This window comes from Caretta caretta, chromosome 5 (genome assembly GCF_965140235.1).
Source record: "Caretta caretta isolate rCarCar2 chromosome 5, rCarCar1.hap1, whole genome shotgun sequence".
Classification (NCBI taxonomy): domain Eukaryota; kingdom Metazoa; phylum Chordata; order Testudines; family Cheloniidae; genus Caretta; species Caretta caretta.
Window position 1 is genome coordinate 136,563,700 of NC_134210.1, and position 23,429 is coordinate 136,587,128.

Sequence of the window (23,429 nt, forward strand, 5' to 3'; positions counted from 1 at the left end):
GGATCTGCATCAAGCTGATTTTGGGGGGGCAAATTGCAAGCAAATGGTTCAGCCCTTTCACAGAATGAAGTCTGGAAAAATAAGTTTTATCCATATTAAAAAAATTCTTAACCATTTCAGTGAGACGTTCCAGCACCTCCATCTTTTGGAAGAGAGTCACCCTGATGTCAGGAATTTGCCATTTGCAGTCCTCATGAAAATCTGCCTCAATCTGGCCAATTTATAAGCCAATAAAAGTTGCAGTTTGTGTGCTTAGTAGAGACATATTAGAGTCTGGAGGCTAAGTTCTTTGAAGATCCCATCTGTATTAAGCATGTTCCATTCTGGGGATGAGCAGGACTTTCCAGGCTCCTGAAAGCCAAGGTCTGTTCTGACATGAGGCACAGGCACTGCAAGCAGGGAGGCTCTCTCATCTGTGTGCGCCATGATCTCATGCTGGCAAGCAGCCAAGAGAAGGAAAAAACAAAATTAAGGTTGCCTGTGTAATCTCATTTTGGCTCCCTTGTGTGTATGTATCGATAACTCCAGCCTCATTCAGTGAGCAGGATGAATTGTGCTAAGGGAATGAAGTCAGGGCTGTACAGTTAATGAGGCTGTTGTCTTCTGTCTGACCCTGGACACACTTGTTTCAGAAGTTGAACGGTATAGTGAAGTGAGGAAGAGGACTGCAAGAGAAGGAAGGATGGTCTCATGGTTTAGAAAATTAAATGCAACCCTTGAGTACTGGATTCTATCCCTGTCTCTGCCACAGTGTTTGAGCGATTATGGGCAAGTCACAAAACAAATTTTCACAAGTATTCACTGTTCTCACTTTTGGGTGCCCAATCTGAGACATCTGGAGTCTGATTTGTAAGAGTGCTGAGCACACTCAACTTCAACTGCAGTCATTGAGAGCTGTGCTCCAAGTTCATGAAATTCATTAAAGTGCTAAGTACCCTGAAAGAAAGAGTCAAGCCATACACTTTTCTGCACACTGAATCAAGTAGGGGTCCTTTATTACATGTGATCATATAATAAAGACTATCATAATGGATAAGAACAAAGGGGACCAAATTAAGAATACCTAGAGAACCTTAATTCCCCAACAACAACAACATGGGTGAAATGAGACAATCACTAAGCTCATGAATGAAGTCACACAGGAAAAAATGATAAAAGACAAAAATGCCATACAACTTGAGGGCAAACATTTTTAACGAAAACCATCTCTCCATATGAGACCTCTCAGTCCTCATCCTCAAAAAAATCCTGCACAACACCTTAAAAACAAGCCTGGGAGCTTAAATTCATAACTTTAGCTAGAAGCTAAAAATCATGGACTCAAAGACAATGGATTTATGGCTCATAATTACAAGCTGTGAGTCACTAACCCTCCTTTTTCATACTATTAGAGAGGTGTTAACTCCCTGCTTCACCTTGAATGGTCCCTTGCAATATGTTAGTTCCTTATGCTTAACAATCTAGGAAAGGTACGCAGTGTCACAGCTAAAGAACTCTGTGTAAGCAACAGAACTCAGTGCAATAAAAGATATTACACAGTCGCTCCAATACTGTGGGACCAACACAGCTACAACATTGCCAAATTAGGAAATGCCAGAATGCAGGTTCAGTCTCTGACTTTGCCACTCGAGTGTTCTTTTCGTAGGTAATTTTATTTGATAAGCAGTTACAGTAACTCCTCACTTAACGCTGTAGTTATGTTCCTGAAAAACGTGACTAAGTGAAACTACGTTAAGCGAATCCAATTTCCCCATAAGAATTAATGTAAAAGGGGGATGAGGGGTCAGGTTCCAGGGAAAATTTTTTTTGCCAGACAAAAGGCATTATATACATTTTAAATAATTTTAAACAAGCAATTTAATACTACAATCATCACCGCGGAGTATGAAGCTTGGTTGAGGTGGTGGAGTCAGAGAGTGGAAGAGGATGGATTGTCCAGCTGCTCCTCTTGCTGTTCTTGCATGCACAGGCACTGACTTTGCCGGGGGCAGGGGGCTCAACCCTCGGCCCATCCAGCCCACCCCTTCCCCCAAACCCCCACCCTTGACCCGCCTCTTCTCTCCCTCCCTCCCCCTTTACTTCACACACTGCGTCCTCGCTCCTCCCCCCTCCCTTCTGAACACTGCAAGCCCATGGGCAGGAGGCAGGGGATGGAGGGGGAAGCACCCGGACAATCAGCTGGCTGACGGGGCGGAGGGGGAGGGGGGGAGGGGGGGAAGAGGAGTGAGGACTTGGCATGCAGGTTCCCCCTCCCTCCTGCCGGGGGCAATCAGCTGGTTTGCATTGTTCAGGAGGAAGGGGAGGGAGGGGCAGACTGCATGCCAAGTCCTCACACCTCTTCTCCCCCCGCCCCTCCTGCCGCCTAAACGCTGCAAGCCAGCTGATTGCCCCGGCCTCGCGGGGGAGGGGAGACTGCGTGCAGAATCCTCGCTCCTCCCTCCGAAATGCTGCAAGCCAGCTGATTGCTGCGGGCAGGAGGGGGAAGGCGGGCAGGAGGGGGAAGGCGCTGATCCACGGGGTCTACGGGGACCAGGGGGCGTAGGGAGGCTGCCAGCTGTGGAGAAAGCTGGCAGCCAAACAATGTAAGAGTGGAGCATTGCATGACTTTAAATGAGCATGTTCCCTAATTGATCAGCAACGTAACAACAAAACAAAATTAACCAGGAAGACTAAGTGAGGAGTTACTGTATTCCCTAAAAAGGCACAACTAAGGTTCAATTTTCAACATAAACCCTGCCTTCTAGGCTTGACTGCTTGTTCACTCAACTCTAGTGTTCCTAGCATTAGTCTGCTAATGCCTTTGCATTTCCTTTAAGGACAGAAAATACTTAATGGGCTTTGTAAATTCTTCATATGACCCTAGTGTGTCCTTGATGGAGATCCGGATACCTTAGAACCCAGCCACTTCGAATTCTACACCAGAGTTAAAGATCAATCCAAAGTGAAAGCACTTCACTGCACTCTATTATTCTGAGATTCTAGCTTTAGAAGACTTAACAGTAAATTCTACTGTGCATACATTCAATTATTCAATTTTTAAAACTGAAACATTGCTCCAAGTGCAGCTGTTTCCTAAATGAGGCAAGCTCAAACTAGACAGCTGTTTGAGTTAAGTATGCACAAAATTTCGAATTAAAACATAGTGATTTAAGAAACACCATGTACAAATGTCTACTTAACCAATTTAACACAAAGATTCCAAAACTAATTTCACCTCTTATGAGACCAAGCCAGGAAGACTGCAGCCCAAAAGTAATGTTTTCCAAAGTTATGATCAAAAGAGGAGGTTTAGAGTGCTTACAACAGGAGCTACTGCAGTATTAGAAGAGAACCAAGAACAGTAAGAAAAGGAGTACTTGTGGCACCTTAGAGACTAACCAATTTATTTGAGCATAAGCTTTCGTGAGCTACAGCTCACTTCATCGGATCCGATGAAGTGAGCTGTAGCTCACGAAAGCTTATGCTCAAATAAATTGGTTAGTCTCTAAGGTGCCACAAGTCCTCCTTTTCTTTTTGCAATACAGACTAACACGGCTGCTACTCTGAAACTTGTCAAAAGAACAGTAAGGAAATGAAGGTAATTTGCTTCTGGACTGAGAAAGTCGTAAAATGAAATACAAGTATTTTGCATAATTGCCATCTTGGCCTTTACAACAGCACTGCATTCTCCCATCCTGCCATCATAAATGCCTAATCATATGGACTTCCAAAAAAAGTTACATGAGAAATGTGTTAGCATCTTAAATAGTGGCTGCGCTTTCAACTTGAATTTCTTAAGCCAAAAAAGAAGGTTAAAAGATTAAACTTATTCCTGGACAATAAGGTAAAACTTTTAGTTTTCCCAAAAGGATCGTTAGTCAGAATCTCTTGATTTAAGTAAGTTTATGAAGGAGCGGTGGGCACGTAACCACAGTTAAGATTGAACAACAGTTTCATTTAATTCAGGCTCAGAATTGAGGCTGGTCTGTGTCCCAAGATGTGGTGCACAAGACCAAGTTTCTAAAATGAAATGCCAGAGGTCACTAAATGCTGAAATGGGAACTCCAGATTGGCACATCCTGCTTTGTAAGTACCATCAGTACTCCAAGGAACCACAGGATGATCCCTACCAAGTTCAAACTGACGACTCCACTCCACCAACATCGCATCCAGCACACAGTAAGGCACACTGGGCCATCACTTAACCCACATACTTGAGTGTCTTGTGCTGACAGGGTACCAAATGCATCAAGGCACTAAGTGCTAGATAACTGGAGTGTTCATCAGAGATCAACTGCAGGACAGGAGCCCCACACCTGAGTGGCTAACCTGGAGTTTTTTTACAGCTAGTTGTAATGAGGAAGGAAGAGTTCTAGGCCTGGCTTCAGAAACTTTATGGGATGAAGTGAGCTAAACCCTAGGGCCTAGGCCATGAATCCTTTAAGCACCTAGCATAACTGGGCATAGTTTGCACAGCACTTTGAAGAAAGATGGAGCACCTTAGCCCTCCATCAGTGAGGCAGAAGTACACATGTATCGAAGCTTAAATGGCATTTCCCTTTTCTATTGGTTAGTTCACATTATTTCTATTATTCAAATGACTTTTTAAAAAGAAGGGAAATTCCCCAGACAAAAGCATTCGTTAAACTGGCATTAAGGTTGAAAGTGATGCTTCACTGACTTGAATGTTAGAGGTCTTACAAGAGCATAGCAGTTTTCTTTTTTTACTAACACTGAATTTTCCAGTTTCTCAGACAAAAGAAACCAAAGAACTTTGTAGTTTTGTTAAAGACACATTCGTAGACAGGAAGATTACCAGTCACGGTCAAGCAACCTGTAACACCCACTTTCCATTTCCCCTTGTTACCTTCTTACCTACAAACCTTATTACTTTCATATCCTACTCAGATTAGGGATTGAAGAGGAGGCCCCTGCATACGTTTCTGATTTGGAATTTTTTGAAGGCCTTTAAGCAGTCTTTAATTGAGAATGATAAATTATTTCTTATGGAGATTGTGTACAGCCAGCACAAGACTTTGTACAACAACTCTCTGATTAACACTAAAGGCAGTTTAGGGTTTGTAGCTACTGATAAGATAAAACTATTATGGAGAGATAAAGCAATCTCCATTTCTGCTGCTTCTTTGGCCTGAATAGGGGTAAAGACGAGGTGGTTTGGTTGACCTAATAATATGAGATTCCTGGTTTTAAAAAAATTTGGGGATTTTGGATTGTAAACCTTTAATTCCCAGAGTGATTTTGTTTAGCCATTCACCTGTAAGATTATCACCTGCTCGTAAGTTTAACTGAACTTCCTAGTTTTAATGTTTGATTTTTCATAGAGGCCTTGCAAAACAAGTTGCAGTTAACACTCAAGTCACCACATTCAACCTTATATCCAATTTAACATACAAAGTTCTGCATGACTGCACCAGCCTTTGAGAGTTCTCTGAATAGAGGAACTGACTGAGAACCTACATTTGTCTTCCCACTCACATTTGTAGTTATTAAAAATCCCTCCACCCGGAGAGGTGACTATGGAAAAAGAAACATCACTAAACAGCCAGAAATTGACTTCAAATTAAAAGCTAAAACCTTTTGGGACGTGACATACAGTGCTTTAAGCAACTCAGAAAACTAACTAGTAAGAGACAAAGGCTGAGGGGGAGGGGGGGTTTGGATTAACAAAGTTCTTTTCAGTACTAAAAATCTTTAAAAAAGACCATCTCAGAGATGGCCTATCAGCATGTTGGCCAGCTACGAAAAAACACAGGTAAAACTTGAGAAATGCCATTATTTGAAATACTATTGCAATAGAAGTAATTGAACTTGATCCACTTATTAAAACTGCAGGACGATAATCTAATACAGTGAGAAACTACATCCTAGCCTTCAGGCTACTCGAATACCCAAAGAACGGAATACAATGGTTTGGAGTCTATTATTTAGGAAGTAAAGGTATCATTGTACAAGATGCAGTGTGTAAAATGCATACCTCAACTATGTGATAGTTCAAAGGGATCTTGTTATTTCCTGGATAGCTCAGTAGCTGTGCAGCACTGCAAAAATAAATACATGTGAGTTAGAATGCAACACATTAGATATTGTCTAGGTACCAAGAAATGATGATTTACGGAATAGTTCATTTTTTGCATGAAGGCTCTCAGATTGACAGGTCTGAAGACTGAAGTCAACTATTTATACACAACAGGTGCAACACAAGCATCAGTGCACGCTTACCCACAGATACGCCTGAACCATAACCAGGAGGGACATGTTTATTTTCATGCATATGCAATTCTTGAATACTCAAACTACTAACAAAGATATCATCTAGTATAAGTTTTGTGGTAGTCTGCATAATGTTGGTACCTGCCCACCTGAAAGCTGGACTGAAATCAAACTCAGCTCATATAAGCCAGACAAAAACCTGCCAGTCACCACTTGCCTTGCCTGGATTTGATTCATGAACCAAAATGAAGAGTATCTCATTAGCAAGTGCCTGCCGAGCCACCTCCCCATGGCCCTTATTTTACCATTGATATTTGAATATAGGATGAGCTAATGGAAAATACAAGAGGCCTTCTGACTTCTGCAATATCATTTAATGAACACTTCATTATCCAGCATTCGTCCCAAAGGAAAATAATGCCACTCTTCAATTAGTCTAAGTCTAGTCCACTTGCACTAATTTATAACTACCTCTAGATAATTTCCACAAGCAAAGTGGAAAGACTAAGACCGGAATCCTCCCATTAATCGTAACAGTCAAAGTCCTCACAAGAACACAGAGCTTTCTGATTCCACAGAAACTAGAAATCCTACCAGTCATTGTGCAAGAACCGTTGCCACAAACACTAATCCTGCCTGTTTATCACTAAGCACTGGTCTACACTATGGGGTTAGGTCAAATTTAGCCACATTAAGTCGATTTTAAAATGAATGTGTCCACACAACCAAGCCCATTCTGTCGACTTAAAGGGCTCTTAAAATCGACTTCTGTACTCCTCCCCAGCGAGGGGAGTACTGCTAAAATCGACCTTGCTGGGTTGAATTTGAGGTAGTGCAGACGCAAATCGATGGTATTGGCCTCTGGGAGCTATCCCAGAGTGCTCCATTGTGACCGCTCTGGACAGCACTTTGAACTCCAATGCACTAGCCAGGTACACAGGAAAAGCTCCGGGAACTTCTGAATTTCATTTCCTGTTTGGTCAGTGTGGCGAACTCAGCAGCATAGGTGACCATGCAGTCCCCTCAGAATCGTAGAGCGTAGAATGTTTCTATGCTCCCCCTATCATCTCTGTCTCTGAGGTAAACGCAGATTACAAGGCGAAAAAAACGCACTCATGATAACATGTTTTCCGAGCTCATGCAGTCCTCCCGCACGGATAGGGTACAGCTTAAAGCATGGAGGCATTCAGTGGCAGAGGCCAGAAAAGAAATAAGTGAGCGCGAAGAGTAGAGGCAGGACGCGATGCTGAGGCTAATGGGGGAACAAACTGACATAATGAAGCGTGTGCTGGAGGTGCACGAAAGCCAACAAGAGCACAGACTCCCGCTGTATCCACTGTATAACCGCCTACCCTCCTCCCCAAGTTCCGTAGCCTCCTCACCCAGATGCCCAAGAACACGGGGAGGGGAGGCGAGGCTCGGCTCCAGGCACCCAGCCACTCCACTCCAGAGGATGGCCCAAGCAACAGAAGGCTGTCATTCAAACTGTTTGATTTTTAGTGTGGCTACAATAAGCAACGTGGCCTTGTCCTTCCCTCCTCCCCCACCCAGGCTACCTAGTCCGTTATCTTTTATTTTTATTTATTTTTTTTTAAGAAAGAAAGAATGCATGGTTTCAAAACAATAGTTACTTTATTTCAAAGAGGGGAGGGTGGCTGGCTTACAGGGAATTAAAAATCAACAAAGGGGGCGGGTTTGCATCAAGGAGAAACACAAACAACTGTCACACAGAAGCCTGGCCAGTCATGAAACTGGTTTTCAAAGCCTCTCTGTTGCGCAGCGCGCCTTGCTGTGCTCTTCTAATCACCCTGCCATAAACATCTCCCCCTTACTCTCACAGATATGGAGCACACAGCAAGCAGCAATAACAATGGGAACGTTGGTTGCACTGAGGTCTGACCTAGTCAGCAAACAGCGCCAGCGAGCTTTTAAACGTCCAAAGGCACAGTCTACCACCATTCTGCACTTGCTCAGCCTACAGTTGAACTGCTCCTTACTACTGTCCAGGCTTCATGAGCCATGGGAGCAAGGGGTAGGCTGGGGTAGGTGCAACCGTGCGGTGCTGCCAGCTGGGAGAGCAGCCTTAGGCAGAAGACTTCAGCTCACAAGATATTCCAGGCAGGACTGAATCTCCATGAGACGAAACTTAAAGGAGAATGACTTGGAGTCTCTGGCTCCCATTCGGTGCTCTAAGAGGAGGACAGCCATGTCTGTCCAGGCGCTCTGATCGACCTCACCGAGGTCTGCCAGGAGTACCCAGGAAATGTACGATGGCTATCAGTCCTACTGCACCGTCTGCCGCGAAGGCAAGGAGCTGCTGCTGTGTAGCAATGCAGTACCGCATCTGCCAGCAGCACCCAGGAGATGAACGGTGATGGTGAGCTGAGTGGGCTCCATGCTTGCCGTGGTATGGCGTCTGCATGGGTAACCCAGGAAAAAAGGCGCGAAACATTGTCTGCCATTGCTTTCATGCAGGGAGGGAGGCCTGACGACATATACCCAAAACCACCCACGACAATGTTTTTGCCCCATCAGATATTGGGAGCTTAACCCAGAATTCTAATGGGCAGCGGGAACTGTGGGATAGCTACTGTAAATCTATGCTAGCCACGGTAGTGAGGACGCACTCCGCCAACTTAATGTGCTTAGTGTGGACATACGCGATCGACTGTATAAAATCGACTTCTATAAAATCGTCCTAATTTCGTAGTGCAGACATACCCTAAATGTCTACACTAAGGCTACTGGCTCTTTTTTGGAAGCAATTTTAAATTTAAAAACTTAGTGGAATGCAGGAATATAATTTCTTAACTTCTTCATCTCAAGCTTTTGGACAACATCATTTCAGGATTTTTAAGGTCTCCTCTGAAAGTCATGATGCTTAGATAGAAAGCTAAAAAAAAATCAGGAAGGGGTATTGTGGTATCATACCACTTTTCCTTTATTCACTCAGTGAAAAGACTTCTTACCATGTTTTTCTCTCTTTCCAGTGGGATTTGATGATGCAGTGAAGGTTCTCTTCAATTACAAATCTCTCAACCGAATGACTACCAGGCATAACAGGACCCTATTAAAAAAGGAATTAAGATATATGAAAAGTCACTACTACAAGTGACTAGTTTTATTATACCGACCTGGGGAAGTGAGGACACAGACTGACAGAGAGAGACGGGTACCCAGAAGTCACCTACTACAGGACAGGCCCTAACTAGGAAAATAACAGAACACCAGTGGCCATCACATACAGCCTCCAGCTAAAACCTCTCCAGCTCATCATCAACGATCTACAACCTACCCCGGAAAACGATCCCTCACTCTCACAGACCTTGGGAGGCAGGCCAGTCCTTGCTTACAGACAGCTCCCCAACCTGAAGCAAATACTCACCAGCAACTACACACCACAGAAACACTAACCCAGGAACCAATCCCGTTGCCTACTCTGTCCCCATATCTACTCTTGCGACACCATCGGAAGACCCAACCACATCAGCAACACCATCAGGGGCTCATTCACCTGCACATCTACTAACGTGATATATGCTATCATGTGCCAGCAATGCCCCTCTACCATGTACATTGGCCAAACCAGACAATCTCTATGTAAAAGAATAAATGGACACAAATCAGACTTTAGGAATGGTAACATACAAAAGCCAGGAGAACACTTCAATCTCCCTGGACATTCAACAGATTTAAAAGTAGCCATCCTTCAACAAAAAACCTTCAAAAACAGACTTCAAAGAGAAACTGCAGAACTGCAATTCATTTGCAAACTTAACACCATTAATTCAGGCCTGAACAGGGACTGGCTGGCTAACTACAAAAGCAATTTTCCCTCTCTGGGTATTGACACCTCCTCATCAGCTATTGGGAGTGGACCACATCCACCCTGACTGAATTGGCTTGGTCAACACTGGTTCTCCACTTGTGAGGTAACTCCCTTCTCTTCATGTGCCAGTATATTTATGCCTATACCTGTAATTTTCACTCCATGCATCTGAAGTGGGTTTTTTTTAACCCACGAAAGCTTATGCCCCAATAAATCTGTTAGTAGTCTTTACGGTGCCACCGGACTCCTCGTTGTTTTTGTAGTTCTATTATAAATAATTATTCACAGGGATTGAACACTATTTGCTGTTGGGTATAAAAACTTCCTCGAAGCAACCTGTTTCATCAAGGGTTTTAAACTGCTAAAATACAAAGGGGGTAGTTTCAAATAAAATGACATCCTTAAAGACGATTTCAAACAAAAAACAGACAGCACCAGAACTCATATCTAGCTTTTTGTATCAGGTTGTCTTGTTTGTAGAGGAGACCTCAGTTCACTTACATTAAAGTTCTAATACCCAGATACAATTTCAGCTGCGCCTGTTTTGACCTGGTTACTGGTCATTTTCACCACTCAAATGTTGTTTTTAACCTAAGCTTCCAAGAATATATTCAGCACTTCTGTACAATTTCTTCCTGTCATATTCCCCATTCCCCCACACACCACCTTTACCCCAACTTCTGAATATTCTTCTGAATAAACTTCTGCTTCTGAATATTACACAAAATGGCTACAATTCATAATAAGAGTTACTCCACATGTAAAGACCGCATCAATAGGCACATTGATACTGCATCCTTTTCAGCTACCGCAAGGAAGGTCAGACTATGTCATCCGTATCAACCAAAAAAAACAAGATTCGAGGCACCCCCTTCCCACATTTATAGCAAGTAAATCTGACTTCTCACTTCCCATGCTGGGCATGCTTTTCATGTTTCCAGATATAGTAAAGAAAGGGTTACATAAATACACTAAAATAGACAGGAGTAGTTAACTAAATGTATCGCTATTTAATGGCAATGCATTCTCAGATTATACCAATAGTCCTTGAAAGGCAATCAATGGCAGTGAGAAAGTTACTTGCTCTTCCCATAATGGTTAGGATACCAGCTTCTGTTAACAGGAAGATTTCGAAAATATTTTTGAATACACGAGGTCAAAATTAGTGTGTGCAGTATTTGGCACTGTTTAAAAGTTTTTAAACCTAGAATAGATGACATGGTATAACAGTTTTATTAATGACAGTCTGGCATAATACTTCACTACTCACAAACTGGAAAAGCCACGAGGCAGGCCAACCATCCCAAATGAGTACCAATAAAACATTTAAACCATGGTATCATATACTATACATACCATATATTATAGAATAACTTCTACAATTATTTTATAAAATCTTCATGGAGGTTTTTTGTTTTTTTTTTAAAATGTACCTCTGCCTGTTAAACAAAGCACTGCAATTACCATGCACCCTAAATGTACAGGGCTCTGCAGGTGACCCAGTAGTTTTTTCTATACCTAAAAATGCACAATTCAAAGTCAGTTATTTCAAGCACCAGGTCTCATCAGAAGTGGAGATTCTCCCATTTTCAACAATATAAGGATCCTGTTTCTAGCTCAGCAAGGTAGTGTAACAACAGACTTAAATGCTGAGACTTTTTTTGCGGAAAAGTTATTAATGTTCTAGGACAGAACATTGCCCCCTTTGGGCCCAGGTAAATAATTTTGGTGGAGGGGAGAAAAGGACATTCTGCATTTGGGGGAAGGTTTCTCTGGCAGACTTTTTAAAAAACCCACTCAGCTGTTTGAAGCTACTCAGGGGTTTGGAACATCAGAAATCATCTCAGTGAGACAGATTAGTGGGCTAAGACCAGGTGAGGGTAGCTAAAGGTGCACCTTAAATTCATTTATCATACAGTATCTTACATGCACATTATGACATATATTATAAAATCATGGGTGGCCAATCTGAGCCTGAGAAGGAGCCAGAATTTACCAATGTATATTGCCAAAGAGCCACAGTGATATGTCAGCAGCCCCCGCCCCCCCCATATCTCCCAATCAGCTGTTTTGTGGCATGCAGGAGGCTCTGGGGGGAGGGCCCTGCAGGCTGAGGAGAGGGGTGGAGGGGGGGCAGGGCCTGTGGCAGAGCCAGGGGCTAAGCAGTGAGCACCCCTGCACATTGGAAAATTGACACCTGTAGCTCTGGCCCTGGAGTCGGTGCCTAGACAAGGAGCCGCATATTAACTTACGAAGAGCCGCATGTGGCTCCGGAGCCACAGGTTGGCCACTGCTGTTATAAGTGTTTGTACATGTTAAAATATTAACTCTGGCAATTTTCAATTGTCAAACGAAGCTGACATGTATGATTACATGAACTGCCAAAGTAAATTTTTCATGTTGGTGTCTTCCCAGCGACATCAAAACATTACCGCTGATCCTTCACACTGGTTATCAGTCCATAAAAAGGGGGGGAGAGGGGGAAGTCTCACCCTGCATTGGTCTGAGTTTCCACCAGCTTTATGACCCTTGCTGTAGATTTAGATGTCAGTATGCAAAACCCTCGCTTTCCTCCACCTCCTGAAGACCACATACCTCAGGGTCATCTGTGTAGTCAAACATTCGAAAGAGAACTCTTGGCATAGGGTAAACCGAATCTTCAGTGTGAGGGGGTGGGGTAAAAGGAGGCAGATTGTGCTGCAGGGCTTCACAGAGGATGCTGTCAAAGGCAAGGTAGGGCCTCAGAATGTGTCTTTCCTGCCAGCGGTCTTTTTTCAACTTCTGAATCTGGGCCCAAAGGCAGTCTAAATACTAAAAACAAGACAGGAAATATTTTTAAATATCAGATAAAGTATCTCAGGAAATTACAAAATTCTATATTGTCATTCGCAAGAGCTTAGTTCCTCCATCAGCCACTCCAGAAAGCCCTTCAGAGCACCAGGCATTTTCAAAAAAGGATTTCCTCATTACCGAACTCTATCACTCACACGCTCGGAAAAACAAGGCATTTGGCTACGCTGCTTATTAGCAACCATCTATTCATTTAGGAGATAAGAGACTGATTGTTTAAATTTAGTAATTCTATACACAGAAGAAAGTAGCCTTCATAGTTCCACACATTCACAAGTGTTGCCACTTTTAAACTTCTACTACTAATAAAATAGCCCAGTGCTCAACTATTGTTAGTGATGGGGCGTGTATAAGCTTATGATACATTCAACACAAGCAGGAGCAGCAGCAAATTCTCTCTTAAGTCACAAATGAGAGAAAACAAGGGAAATACTGAGACAAGAGACAATTGCTTCTAACTACAATTTTCTATGTTTCGGGTCAACAGAAGCTATAACAATTCTTATTTTCTGTATATCTTGACTTTAGAAAACAAAATGAAAACTTTGTTAGAGAATCTTTCAGAAATTGATTGATACTTTATTTACTCAGTAATCAGCACTTTTAACCATGCTACATCCCTGTACATTTTGCATCTTGCCTGTAGCTTCTCAATATCCTGATGGTAGCATGTTCCCATGAGGACACAGGGTGAGGAGTCATATTCCCTCTTTGCTTAATGAGCCTGCAGTGCAGAATGTAGCACATGCGGAAGTCCATATCTACCTCTCACTCGGGGCACCAGGACGTGGGGGAGGGCGGGCAAGAGGTCTGGCCCGTCTACTTTTTGCCACAGGCTCAACCCCCTGCCCCTCCTCTTCCCCCTAAGGTCCTGCCCGTTGGACAGGCCAGAAGCAGCTCCCGTCCCAGGTAAGAGGCACCCAGAGAAGCTGTGGGGAGCATGGACTGTCCTCCCCCCACCCTCCCCGAGCAGCCCTTGGCCCGTGTCCCCACCCCCAGACTCCTCCACCCAGGGAAAGTGGAGGGTCCGTGGCTCCCCACAGCTGCCTGGGCAGCTCTTACATTGCCCCAGCTCTTTGGCGCCACTGCCAGGCTGGAAGCTGGAGTGGGGTATGAGCCACGCAGGCAGCTGTGGGGAGCCATGGACCCTCTACCCGCCCGGGGGGAGAGGGAGAGAAAGGCACAGCATGGGCCAGGGTCTGCCCTCGGGGGCTCCCACCCCAGCTTCTGGCTTGACCGGGGCCTTGTGACCCCCCCACACTTTTAGGCAGAATCCATCGTCCCTGTCTGTCTCTTACTCAGAGCCTACGCTTACTCTGTAACAGAGCTTCTCCTAAGAGCTTCAGAGCCACATCGAGCTTCAGAGCCGGAAGAGATGACCCCTCCCATTCAGGATTGCAGCAAGGGTACTGAAAACATTCGCTGAAGTGGGAGCATCTTTCTCTGAGCCCCTTGCGCTGCTCCATTGCCTGCTACGTTACAGAGGGGCTGAACTACGCTAATAGCCCCGCCTCCCACAGGAAAACAGTTCCTCTGATTTCCCACATGGGGGGGCCAAGCTGGGATCCCTGGCCAACACTACCAGTGCACCTCTTCATACCTGTCTTCCAAGGGGGAGGAGTGGCTGCCTGTGCTTCTTGCCACACAACAGCAGGTGGGTCCTTCTGAGCGTGACGGAGACAAAAGGTAGGCCCTGAACCTACCTGTCAACACAAGACCGCTGCAAAGAATGAGGTCACTGAAGGGCCAACAGTACAGGTCCCCTTTCCGTCAAGGTCAGTGTTGTTTCCAACACAATCTATCTCTCCCAAATGGTGACTAGATAATTAGTTGCATCAGGATACCCCAAAAAAGGGAGCCTCACAGTACTCTCCCCGCAGTGATCTCAGCCTGCAGCCGCTGCTCAGCTGAGCAGCAAGTGTTTTCCTAAGTGGTGTGCCAGAAAACAAGTGTGTCCCTGCAGAATGGCCATGTTTTGCACAGGGTTAGACCTGAGAAACTAAAGACAGCTGGTTACGTAGAACCTACTGGTGATAACACAAACCACGGGGAAAGGGAGAAATATATGCTTCAACAAGATCACTTTTTCAGAAGGGGAAAGAAAAAAGTGCTTTAGCCACAGATTTTTCTACTTTTGTTACTACATAACAAATAAAATCCATTTACCTCTTCTTGTGGATGTGGCTTGTCAGCAGACCAAACTTGTAACATGGGTACATGGATCTTCTGACGCCGTCTATGACATATAGAGAGAAAGCCTATCCATTTTAAAACTGTAATCTAGAAAAAGTAATGTTTTTTTATTGTGCATGTACAGCATTTGAGCTCTTCAGCTCTGTAGCTTTGTAGTAAACTACCATTTACTAATCTGTCAGGTATTATTTAAAGTGCTACTATGTGTTGTCCTCGCTGCAGTGTTTAGTTATCTACGCTTGAGTTAACTCATCCAGTTATAGTGGACATTTCACAGCACAGAGTGACGATTAGCAGCATCCAGTGTTTGAAAAGAAACACAGAAGTTGAGCCCCCACCACATTCTTAGCCCTGGTCTACACTACGAGGTTAGGTCGAATTTAGCAGTGCTAGGTTGATTTAACCCTGCACCTGTCCACACAACGAAGCCATTTCTGTCGACTTAATTGGCTCTCAAAATCAATTTCTGTACTCCCCCCCGATGAGGGGATTAGCGCTGAAATCAACATCGCCGGGTTGAATTTGGGTCAGTGCGGACACAATTTGACGGTATTGGCCTCCGGGAGCTATCCCACAGTGCTCCATTGTGATAGCTCTGGACAGCAATCTGAACTCAGATGTGCTGGCCAGGTAGACTGGAAAAGCCCCGTGAACTTTTGAATTTTATTTCCTGTTTGGCCAGTGTGGCGAGCTCATCAGCAGAGGTGACCATGGAGTCCCAGAATCGCAAAAGAGCTCCAGCATGGACTGAACGGGAGGTACTAGATCCGATTGCTGTATGGGCAGACGAATCCGTGCTATCAGAACTCCGTTCCAAAAGAAGAAATGCCAAAATATTTGAAAAAAATCTCCAAGGGCATGAAGGACAGAGGCTATCACAGGGACCCGCAGCAGTGCGGCATGAAACTTAAGGAGCTTAAGCAAGCCTACCAAAAAGCCTACCTACTGGTTTTGAGGTACTCCCAAAGCCTTTGCAAAAGGTTTCTGGGGAGGGCAGCCTTATTGCGTCTTCCATGGTAGGACACTTTACCCTGCCAGGCCAGTAGCACATAGTCTGGAATCACTGCATAAGCAAGCATGGCAGCGTGTGGCTGCCCGATGTTTGCTAGCATTCAAGCAACATCCGTTCTTTATCTCTCTGTGTTATCCTGAGGAGAGTGATATCATTCATGGTCACCTGGTTGTAATAGGGGAATTTTATTAAGGGGACATTCACAGGTGGCTGTTCCTGCTGGACTGTTTGCCTGTGGCTGAAAAGAAATCATCCCCGCTGTTAGCCACTCGGTGTGGGGAGGGGTGAAGCAATCACCCCAGAGAATTGGGGGCGGGGGGGGGAGGTTAGTTGGGTTTGTGTTGCACATTAACCCAAAAACATCAGCCCCTCCTTTTAAATGGCTAAATGTGCCTTTTTCAATTTTAATCCCCCCCCCCGCAGCTGTAAATGTTTCAATGCTGCAACTAGGATCTCCGTCCCAGAGGCTAGCGCAGACAAGAAGGTGAAAAAAACGCACTTGTGATGAAATTTTCTCTGAGCTCATGTAGTCCACCCAAACTGAAAGAGCCCAGCAGAATGTGTGGAGGCAGACAATGGCAGAGTCCAGGAAAGCACAAAATGAACGCAAGGACAGGAGGGACACGCGAGAGGATAGATGGCTGGAGCGAGGAGAGGTTGCGGGATCAGGAGGAAAGGTGGCGGGAGCATGATGAAAAGAAGTAGGATGCAATGCTGAGGCTACTGGAGGATCAAACCGATATGCTCCGACATATGGTTGATGTGCAGGAAAGGCACAGACCGCCACTGAAGCCCCTGTATAACCAACTGCCCTCCTCCACAAGTTCCATAGCCTCCTCACCCAGACGCCCAAGAACATGGGGGGCCCTCTGGGCACCCAGCCACTCCACCCCAGAGGACTGCCCAAGCAACAGAATGGTGGCATTCAATAAGTTTTGAAGTGCAGTGTGGCCTTGTCCTTCACTCATCCACCACCCCACCCAGTGCTTCCCTCCCTCCTCACCCCTCCCAGGTTACCTTAGCAGTTATCCCCCTATTTGTGTGACAAATGAATAAAGAATGCATGAATTTGAAACAATAATGACTTTATTGCCTCTGCAAACGGTGACTGAAGGGGGACGGGGACGGCGGTTGACTTACAGGGAAGTAGAGTGAATCAAGGGGGTGGGTTTTCAACAAGGAGAAACAGAACTGTCACACTGTAGCCTGGTCAGCCATGAAACTGGTTTTCAAAGCTTCTCTGATGTATAGCGCACCCTGCTGCGCTCTTCTAACCGCTCTGGTATCTGGCTGCTCAAAATCGGACGCCAGGCAATTTGCCTCAACTTACCACCCCGCCATAAACGTCTCCCCCTTACTCACAGATATCGTGGAGCACACAGCAAGCAGTAACAATGGGAATATTGGTTTTGCTGAGGTCTAACTGAGTCAGTAAACTGCGCCAGCGTGCTTTTAAATGTGCATTCTACCACCATTCTGCACTTGCTCAGCCTGTAGTTGAACAGCTCCTGACTATTGTCCAGGCTGCCTATGTACGGCTTCATGAACCATGATATTAAGGGGTAGGCTGGGTCCCCAAGGATAACTAAAGCCATTTCAACATCCACAACAGTTATTTTCTGGTCTGGGAATAAAGTCCCTTCCTGCAGCTTTTGAAACAGACCAGAGTTCCTGAAGATGCGAGCGTCATGTATCTTTCCCAGCCATCCCCCATTGATGTTGGTGAAACATCCCTTGTGATCCATCAGTGCTTGCAGCACCACTGAAAAAGTACCCCTTGTGGTTTATGTACTCACTGCCTTGGTGGTTTGGTCCCAAGATAGGGAAATGCCTTCCGTCTATAGCCCCACCACAGTTAGGGAATCCCATTGCAGCAAAGCCATCCACTATGACCCGCACATTTCCCAGAGTCCCTACTCTTGATAGCAGCAGCTCAGTGTTTGTGTTGGCTACTTGAATCACAGCGGCCCGCACAGTAGATTTGCCCACTCCAAATTGATTCCCGACTGACCGGTAGCTGTCTGGCACTGCAAGCTTCCAGAGGGCTATCGCCACTCGCTTGTGAACTGTGAGGGTTGCTCTCATCTTGGTATTCTTGTGCTTCAGGGTAGGGGAAAGCAAGTCCCAAAGTTCCATGAAAGTGCCCTAATGCATGCGAAAGTTTCGCAACCACTGGGAATCGTCCCAGACCTGCAACACTATGCGGTCCCACCAGTCTGTGCTTGTTTCCCAGGCCCAGAATCGGCGTTCCACAGCATGAGCCTGCCCCACTGCCACCAGGATGGCCAAACTGCGGGGGTCCGTGCTTTGAGAGGTGCCCATGTCCTCATCACTCTCGTCACCGTGCTGCCATCACCTCCTCGCCTGCTTTTGCAGGTTCTGGTTCTGCATATACTGCATGATAAATGCGTGAGATGTTTACAATGCTCATAACTGCCGCACTGATCTGAGCGGACTCCATGCTTGCTGTGGTATGGCGTCTGCAGGAGAGCAGGGTTGCAGGGGAAGCGATGGTTGGATGACCAGTTTTGCAGACCTCCTGCACCGTCTGCTGCCAGGACACAACAGCTGAGCGGACTGCATGCTTGCCGTGGTATGGAAAGACATGAGCAGCCAAGCAGAGTTGCAATGGAAGCGGCCCTGCGAGACCACCAGGAGAGCAGAGTGCCAGCGGAAGCAGTGGATGACAATGGTCACCTAGAGGACCTGCGAGGTGGATTCATAGCATCAGGAGAGCAGAGTGGCCGCAGAAGCGGTGGATGATGACGATGGTTAGCAGTCCTACTGCACCATCTGCTGAAAGCAGTATGGCACCCGCACAGAAAAAAGGCGCGAAACAATTGTCTGCCGTTGCTTTCACGGCGGGAGGGGCGACTGATGACACATACCCAAAACCACCCGCAACAATGTTTTTGCCCCATCAGGCATTGGGAGCTTAATCCAGAATTCCAACGGGCGGCGGAGACTGCGGGACCTGTGGGATAGCTACCCACAGTGCACCACTCCGAAAGTCGACGCTAGCCTCGGTACTGCAGACGCACTCCGGCGACTCAATGCACTTAGTGCACTAGTGTGGGGACACACACAATCAACGGTATAAAATCACTTTCTAAAAAATCGACTTCTATAAATTCGACCTAATTTCATATAGTGTAGACATACCCTTAGCTTGAGTGTTAGCAGCACTCAAGCTTCAACCCATAGCCCAACTGGCCAGCGAGCTCAAATTTAAAGCACTATTTAACTTAAGCTATAGATCTGTATGTGGACAGGAGTTGGGTTGGGGCACCACACAAGCTAACACTGCAGTAAAGACAAGTCCTATATCTTTAATAAGCTGCTGTTAAAGGAACCCTCAAAACAATCCAAAATAAACAGAGTTCCATCATTTTTGCATCACCATTATAAAAGCTAAACAAGTTTTAGACAAATGGAAAAAACTTGGAGCATCAACTAGTATGAAAGAGGTGCTTAAATCATTTTGTATTAAAAGAATCCCACAATCTATGCCATTTCACTGTGTCAGACTTCTGAGAATTATCAGGTTTTACAATTTTAGATTAATTTTGAATCATCAATAAGCAAAGCTATTTATTCTACATTTCACCAGGTATCAGGGAAGAGGGGATTGATGTTGGCTGTAGTCTTACTTCAAATAGCTTTCAGTCTGGGACAAAATGCGGTCCATCTCAGCGTCCTTTTTCTCATACAGTTCCTTCCCAACCCAGGGCAGAGATGACAGAAACGCAAACACATACCAGTCACATCGCACCTGCAGAGAACAAGGACAAAAAAAACTTTAAAAATTAAGTTCCATACTTTTAACAAGGAATTTCTCAAGAAACATCCTATTTTACTTGGCAGGGATTAGAAAGAATAAGTTCCTTTGAATACCATGGAGAGAAAAGTGCAACTATACTTCAGTGCTAGTTCGCAGAGCCACCAGTACCCACAGGTGTGTTCAGCAGCTCTGCGTTTGAAAGCGTGAATGTATTTCAGCATGTGGATATCAGACTCATTCATTGGTCTCAGAGCAGCAGCCGTGTCAGTCTGTATTCGCAAAAAGAAAAGGAGGACTTGTGGCACTTCAGAGACTAACAAAGTACACAAGTACTCCTTTTCTTTTTGAGATATGTTCATGTTCATGACATTAAGTATCTAGATAAGCACACTTAGGTTAAGACAAAGTGGTCAAGGTAGTATCTTTTAAATGAACCAACTTCTTAAAAGATTTACATAATAGAAGATATTACCTCGCTCACCCCGTCTTGCTAATATCCTGGGACTGACATGAGTGCAACTACACTGCACATACACTTAACTTGGTACGGCAAAAATACTGTGCACCAGCACTATTCATTGTAATGATTGAGCAGTCAGCTGCGACTTTACTACAAAGCAATCTTTATCTCTTACCAATATTTTAGATTAGAAGCAGTAAATATATTTTTTTTTTAAATGAATTTACTTGCCACTGTGTGTGTTCTTTGGCCAGTGAAACCAATCACTGACATACAGGTTTTGTTTCAAACACTGCAGGAAAGCATAATAAAACTCCATTGTCTGTTTTTAACACAGTCTCAGGATCTCATTATAAAAACACCTAGTTTTTAACAATGTTAAAATTTTCGTTCAAATTGAAATTGACAATTGCTTTTCAAAACAGAACTATGCCTTAAAGGAATAGTCTGTAAAAATGGGCTCTTTCGTCATGAGTTCTCCCCTACGGGTGTACTCAAAAGCATATCTGACAACTTTCATAAAGACGAGACCTGTATTCAATTATGACTTCTGTATCAATACAATTGTTTACTAACTTTCCGTTTATGTGAAAAGTCTGTTTAAAGACAACGGAATTGCATGGGTGTCCTTGAGGCCCTCATCTGGCCTGCAGAATCTTTACACTACTGATAATGATGCAGAAGCAGCAAAGCGCACAGTCTGACTCTCAGAGACCATGGTGGATCTGCATGGCTGGCAGTTAGAAAATAAAACTTTTTTCTTCTAAAATTGGGTCATAATTAATTTAAAAGTCACTGAGTGACAAAAGCCATTTTTAGAGTCATTTTTCGGATTAGATCAGTATTTTAAAGTTTCAAAACACAAACTTGGCAGAGTCTCACTGAGGATTACGTATACGCCAAATTGGAAAGTAAAGAAAGCTGCCTGAGCTGACCGACCATAGAAGGGCCAAGGACTTTATTTTTTCTCCAGCTGCCACTGCTACCATAGTCTGGCTAGAAGGAAAAACAGTCAGCAACCCACTTGGGGAATTTACCATTGCACCAGCCCATTTTAACCCCTTACATTGCTGGTACTGTAAGTGCCTGGCTGTGAAAAATTCCTGATGGAATAGCAAGTCATCCACAAAGTAAAGACTCCTGTATTACCTGCGGCACGTCTTCCTCTTGAGTCACACTCACAAAGTTCTCAAACATGGCTACCATTGAAGGCGCAGCTATTACATGACAATTAACAAGGTCAGATAGAAAACGAACCTAATGAGGTAAAGAAAAGTTCTGATGTTATACATTTTTAAACTATTCTCTTGCAAGAACTTCAGCAAGTTTGAAGTAGTAAATCTGAGACCTGACAACAAATATAAATATTCATTCAGCTACTAAAACAAACTACTAGGCCAAAAAAAGTTACTAGCACTCGCCTAGTAGCACGAAGGAAGCATGGAGTGTAAAAAGAGTCCCTCCCTGAACAACTCATAAGCCTTGCCCCTTAAACTATGTAATAATATTCACTCTCTAAAAGAATGAATTAAAATTTTTATTTCTTTTGGGAGGAAAAAATCTCTTGAACACCTCAGATCTTCTCCTAGATCATCTATGGAATACCACATGTTGACTCTAGAACAGACCAGTTTCCACAGGATCACAATTAGAGACACCCTACTTCTGGCAGGTGTAACAGGGACAGCACATCAGGTTAAGGGGAAAGGAGCATAAGAGGCAAAAAAAATACTTACTAGATACACAGCTTCATTATACATATTGGCTTTCAAACATTCTTTGAGCTGACGAATCATGGCTTCTACAAATTCCCCACCAAAATTGTAGTTCCTGGCATTCAGCAACCCAACTAGTGTTGTGTAAACAGTAAGCTTTTCAGGTAACAGACGTGCACTGATTTAAACGCAGAAAAGAAAGAATATTGCATCAGATGTTAACCTCTGTCATATGCCACCTGCCACAATTATACAACATCTCAGATTCTGGATAGGGTAGGTTAAACTTATCTATTTCTTGTTCTAGTATAAGTACCACCACCCAGACCATTAACTTTTCTTTAGATTTGTTTACTTTGCTCTGAAAAATACTCTCCAATGTTTTTAAACTACAATCCTACTGAGAATATAACTACTACTAAATTCAATTTCAAAATATTTTCCCTTCAATTCATTCCAGTGGGTGAGAACTAGATAGTTTCAAACTACTGGGTTCTGAAGCCTGCAGCAATTGTGCATTAATATCCATCAGCGGTAGCCTCTGTCTCACGTTGAAGTTAATGTGAATTGGATAGAAGTTGTTATTGACAATAAAAATGGCATAAGAGCCTGGAATGGCATTTATTGGAAATTTTACAACACTTTATAGAGGTGTTTTGAGGATTATTTTATAAAGAGGCTTTGAAGTTTAAAAGCCACAAGAAAGCATCATTTTACAGAAGATTCACACCAAAACAATTTAATTTTAGTGAACCAGCAGCTGAACTTGAAAGGGTCGAAGTAGATTTTAGGATCATAGAGTCCTAAAACAATTTATGTAGGGTTTTTTAAAAAACTAAACTAGAGTAGAAATAGTGATTCTCACACTTTCTTTTCTCACCCCTTTCATATACATTTTTATATGAATACGACTAAGCAGTTGAAGAGCTAGAGGCTGTGAAGATTTGTATGCCCTACTAAACAAGTACTTTTTGTTTGCCCTTGTGTAATTCCTTTAAATACAGTAATTCCTTTAAAAACACCAGGAATACATAAGAGACTTAACACCATTTTGCATTGTATATTTAAATTTAAACATAAAAAGGCTATTGCATCCACATGACTGATTTTAAATGGAAAGTGCTTAAGAAATTCAAAGGGATGGTTCTGATGATAATTTTAGGTCATCTCCTTAACTATGTTTTATATTCATGTGTACTTTTATACCCTGACATGTGCATTACTGCTGTGGGAAGCAAATTAACTGCTTGACTAAGATTGTAACTTGCATTACAATTCTCAGAAAAGCGTGGCTGTGATATCATTTGACCGCACATTCAATTCTAATTTCACTTACCCTGGAGCTTAGCACTTCATCTTACACAAGATACAGAAAGTAT

The 23,429-nt window shown here is 43.9% G+C and overlaps 1 protein-coding gene across 2 annotated transcripts in view; it reads right to left on the bottom strand.

The window, feature by feature from the left end:
* NCBP1 (nuclear cap binding protein subunit 1) overlaps positions 1-23,429 on the bottom strand; it is a 55,370-nt gene that overhangs the window by 26,253 nt on the left and 5,688 nt on the right. For both annotated transcript variants that reach the window (XM_048849694.2, XM_048849693.2), the window contains exons 4-10: positions 22,072-22,228; positions 21,485-21,592; positions 19,745-19,866; positions 15,056-15,125; positions 12,635-12,850; positions 9,180-9,277; positions 5,975-6,038 (exon numbers count right to left, since the gene is read on the bottom strand). In XM_048849694.2, coding sequence (XP_048705651.1) covers positions 5,975-6,038; positions 9,180-9,277; positions 12,635-12,850; positions 15,056-15,125; positions 19,745-19,866; positions 21,485-21,592; positions 22,072-22,228 — 835 coding nt within the window. The remainder of the gene's footprint in view (positions 1-5,974; positions 6,039-9,179; positions 9,278-12,634; positions 12,851-15,055; positions 15,126-19,744; positions 19,867-21,484; positions 21,593-22,071; positions 22,229-23,429) is intronic.